The sequence below is a fragment of the Leptopilina heterotoma genome, unplaced genomic scaffold (genome assembly GCF_015476425.1).
Source record: "Leptopilina heterotoma isolate Lh14 unplaced genomic scaffold, ASM1547642v1 Lhet_40, whole genome shotgun sequence".
Lineage (NCBI taxonomy): Eukaryota > Metazoa > Arthropoda > Insecta > Hymenoptera > Figitidae > Leptopilina > Leptopilina heterotoma.
In genome coordinates, this window is record NW_025111064.1 from 1742046 (window position 1) to 1746376 (window position 4331).

General features: G+C 33.1%; 1 protein-coding gene across 1 annotated transcript; it reads right to left on the reverse strand.

The window, feature by feature from the left end:
* Positions 1–2667: 2667 nt before the first annotated feature.
* LOC122506271 (MFS-type transporter clz9-like) lies at positions 2668–4074 on the reverse strand. The gene has a single exon (XM_043618365.1). The coding sequence runs from the start codon at positions 4072–4074 to the stop codon at positions 2668–2670; it is 1407 nt and encodes a 468-aa protein (XP_043474300.1).
* Positions 4075–4331: the final 257 nt, after the last annotated feature.

Consider the following 4331-nt stretch of genomic DNA (forward strand, 5'->3'; position numbering starts at 1 on the left):
AGGTCTTGAGTATCAAAAGACAGAAACAGAAATATCGCGCGCGCGTAGCTCTGCTAGTAAAGAAATAAACAAGCATCCGGGGTGCTCTAGCGGCCAGATTTACCGCTTGGCAAGCTCCGCTCTCCCCTCTTGTATACCTACTTTTTGGTAGTGCGGACCTTCGGGACTAATTCTATATTATTTCTAAGAGTATTTTCTAGCAATTTACGGGGAAAAAAATTTCGATTTTTTGAAAATTGTTTGAAGGAACCTGGCCTTAAAGTTATAGACAAAAAACGTTTTTTTGCAAAATTAAAAATAAAAAAAATTTAGTTAAACTTTATTAATCTATCACAAAGTACTCTCACTTTATGTCCGCTGGTGAGATCTACAATTGAGGCCTTGGATCCAATAACTCGCCCGACGCTCGGAGACTCGCGCTAATGCCAGTCGGGTAGCAGTGAGTGGCCCAGAGGCGCTCACTGCTCACTGACTGGTAGTTGCGCGTTCCTCCGAGCGTCGGGCGAGTTATTGGATCCAAGGCCTCAATTTTAAAAAAATTCAACCCAAAAGCTCTTCATGATGTCGAGATATTTATGAAAATGTGATGTTTACACACACATACGGAATGACATTTTTTAAAAATGTCATTTTTGAACTCCTGAGGTCAAACAACATAAAGGTATGTCAAAAATAAAACTCGAAAAATTTTGGTATTACAATACTTCTTCTATGAGGAAGTAATCATGTGTAGAAATGGTGGTTGGGTTCTAGTGGGGACCACACTAGTTTACCCCATTTTAAAAAAGGCTCTAACTTGAGAAACTAGTGGGGTTCTAGTCGCTTTTGTCACGATCATGTTTATGGGGTCCCTACTAGAAGTTCTAGTTTACTTCTACCGGTTCTAAAAATTATTATTTTTCAACTTTACCTATTTATAATTGAATTCTTCATTCACATTAAGGACCTTTGCTTAAATTACATTATGAATTTTAAGGAGATATTATTCACTCTTATTTAATTCTGCATTGTTAATGATAGTTAAGAATAATTAATTATAACATTACTGAACAATTAAACGTTACAAATTACATTACTTTTTATATTTTTGGGGCAAAATTTCTCAAGTGTACCAATGTCAAAATTGCAAGTTGATGGATTGGGCTAATATTTTCACAGTATTTAGTACTATGTATGAGTACTTGAACCACCAAGTATTATGAAGTTTTATAACAAATTGTAGAGGGGGGAGGGGGTTGAAGATTTTGGATAAGTATAAACAGTGAGTTTTCTAAAAAATCGTAGCTTCTATATAATAAAGCAAAAAAAATTTTGACCTATATGTTTTTAGTAGGTTTTTTCACGCTCTTTCAAATGGTGAAAATTTTTTTTAAAAATTTTCAAAATTTAACCCTTTTTTTAAAAATTAAAAATTTTTTTGATTTTTTTTTTCAAGAAGGACCCTTTTTTTTCTTTTTTTTGTACCAAAAGAAAGCTTAAGATGTGTACTTTCAATAACTAAATCGAAAAAAATGACTTTTTTTTTGTTTTCGAATTATTAATTAATTAATTAATAAAAATTAATAAAAATTGAAATATTTTACAACAAAATAAAGTTAACGCAATTCTGAAGTTACTACTGTAAAGCACTACAAAATCCGCATCCAACGAGTCCAATATGAAATATTTTGGATAAATTGACGTTTTATAAATAAATATTTATAAAAATTAATTAACAAATGAATATCATTTATAAAAATAAAGATAAAGAGTTAGTTTTTTTTTACACAAATGTTTATACAATTCTACTTTTAAAAAAATGTATTCCAGTTATTTGCAACAATTGTTTAAATAAAATATTCAACACCTTATGGGTGTGTTCCGCTATATAACTATCTTCCCGGCTTAATATTTTTTGACATTTTCGAAAGAATATTTTTTTATTTTTTACATTTTTAATGTAAGAAAAGATGGTTTCTTTTTTACATTAATAATTTTTTATTATTTTAATATCAACAAGAAATTTTTACGTAATTCCTAATAAATTAATTACAAAATAATTTAATAATAATAAATAGGGGAGGTGGGGGCGAAGCGACGCACTTTTCTTCATTTTAAAATATTTTCTAATTCCGATTAAATATCGAGTTGTGCGTTTAACCATACGATGTGTCAAGGCATAACGCAACTTTTGTTAATGTATAGTTTGTTGATAGGCTAAACCTGAAAAAAGTTATAGACAATTTTCTAACCACGAAAATAGTGGGGCGAAGCGACGATAGCGGGGCGAAGCGACGCACTGTATGGGGCGAAGCGACGCACTCAAAATTACCTGCATTTTAAACGAATTATCTTATTTAAAAGTAAATAAACAAAGAAGATTATTGTAAATTTATTGTTTATTTAAATATTTGTTAATTAAATAAAAGTTTAATAATTTTTAAATTATAATTTTCAAATCAAATTAAATAATAAAAATATAAAATATTTTTTAAACATGAGAAAAATGTTTTTTAGCTTTATTCAGAGTCTGTCGTTAATTCTTCATAACTTTTCTTAAAAACCGCCATTCGTCGGCTCTTGATGCGTTTTGGTACCGCTGTCAGATCTTTTTCCGATGTTCTTTTTAGTGCAGTGGACTTTTTTTTGAGAGCAGCAGTTTTTTTCTTTGTAGCAGCGGACAATTTTTTAAGTGTAGCAACATTTTTTTTTTGCAGCGGAGACAGCTTTTCTACTCTCAGCAGCTGTTTCTTTAGCTCTGCGAGCTTTATCTTCTGCTTGAATTTCTTCAAATGTCTCATTTGAAGTCAGAATGCATGTTTTTCCTTGTTTTCTTCCACGCCGTGATCCATTTTTGCGTGGTGGTGCTTTTGGAAATGGCTTTATTACCTCAAGAAGTTTTGAAAGGTCTTGACTTGAACCTGAAGCCATTCGAGAATCAATTGGAATGCTCTCTTCCATTTCATCATTCAAATTTTTGTCACTGTCTTCTTCAATGCTTTGTTGAGACTGATGATTGCAGGGTGATGGCATTAAATGGGATTCTTCGCTGGCAATAGAATTCTCAGGATTTGGTCGATCGGTTACATTACTAGGCAAAAAATCAATGTCTTGGAATATCTGACGATTCAGTGGCCAAATTCCAGGAGTTCGAAAAGCTGACTTAATATAACCTTCTGTTGCACTAAGTAGTAGTGCTTGTGCAAAAATTGCAGGCAAATCGTAGATTTGCATCACGCGTGAAGGATTTGTTCTCATCCAATCTTTGCACAGTTGATTTGCAGCTTTTTTAAATGGGCCAAACACGCATACATCAAGTGGTTGCATCCTGTGGCTGCAATGCAGTGGGAAAGACAAGAAATGGATTCCATTTTCTCGGCAAAATTTGAGAACATTTAAGCTGCGATGTGATACATGATTGTCTAATAGCATCAAAATTGGGTTTTCCACTGTGCATCGTGTAAATGCCTGAAATTTTGTCAAGAATTGAAGAAAGTGTTCACTGTTCATAAAACCAGAAGGATTCGCTCCACCCCAACAAGGATCTGGACCACCGTTCAAAAAGTGTGGTTGGAATCTTACCCGTGGAAAAATTAAGTATGGTGGTGCTTTGCCACCGGCTGCATTGATAGCTAAGCACATGGAAACAAGTGTGCCACGTTCAGTCGAAGTGATTTGACCAACTTGTTTGCGGCCACATCGGCTCACTACACGGTCTGGTTTATGAACAGTAGTTAAGCCTGTTTCGTCCAGGTTCCAAATATTTTGTGGCTCAAAAGTTATTTTTTCACTAACTTTCTCGTATAAATCGAAAAACAAATTAACGTTTGTCTTGTTGAATGCAGACGCACGAGCTAAACTGGTAGCTTCTGGCTTTCTCATTGATAGTTTTTTATGACGTTGCATAAAATTCTTGAACCAATCACGCCCAGCTATTTTGTTTTTTTCCCAACTAATCGGTATCTTTTTATTTAGTTTTTTCGAAAACTGGTAAGCCAATTCTCGCCCTTCAATTTCCGATAGACCGTAGTAAATGTCAGACGAATGGAGCATATATTCCTCGATAACTTCTTCTTCTTCACTCGAAAACACCATCTAAATAATATTATTCAAAACCAATTTAACTTTTTGGGTTCATAATGGGTAGTAGCCACCCAAATTTTTAAATGGCTATATTTTTGAAATAATTAAGCTTGCGTCAACAGGAAAATTTGTAGTTTAACCAAAATAAGTGAAACCGGACACTTGAATTTGATTTTTGGTAGACATATGAATACACTTTTTCCTCCTACAATAGTTTAAAAAAATAATTTTTTAAGTAATCAGGTGTTTAAGTTTTGGGTCATTTTATT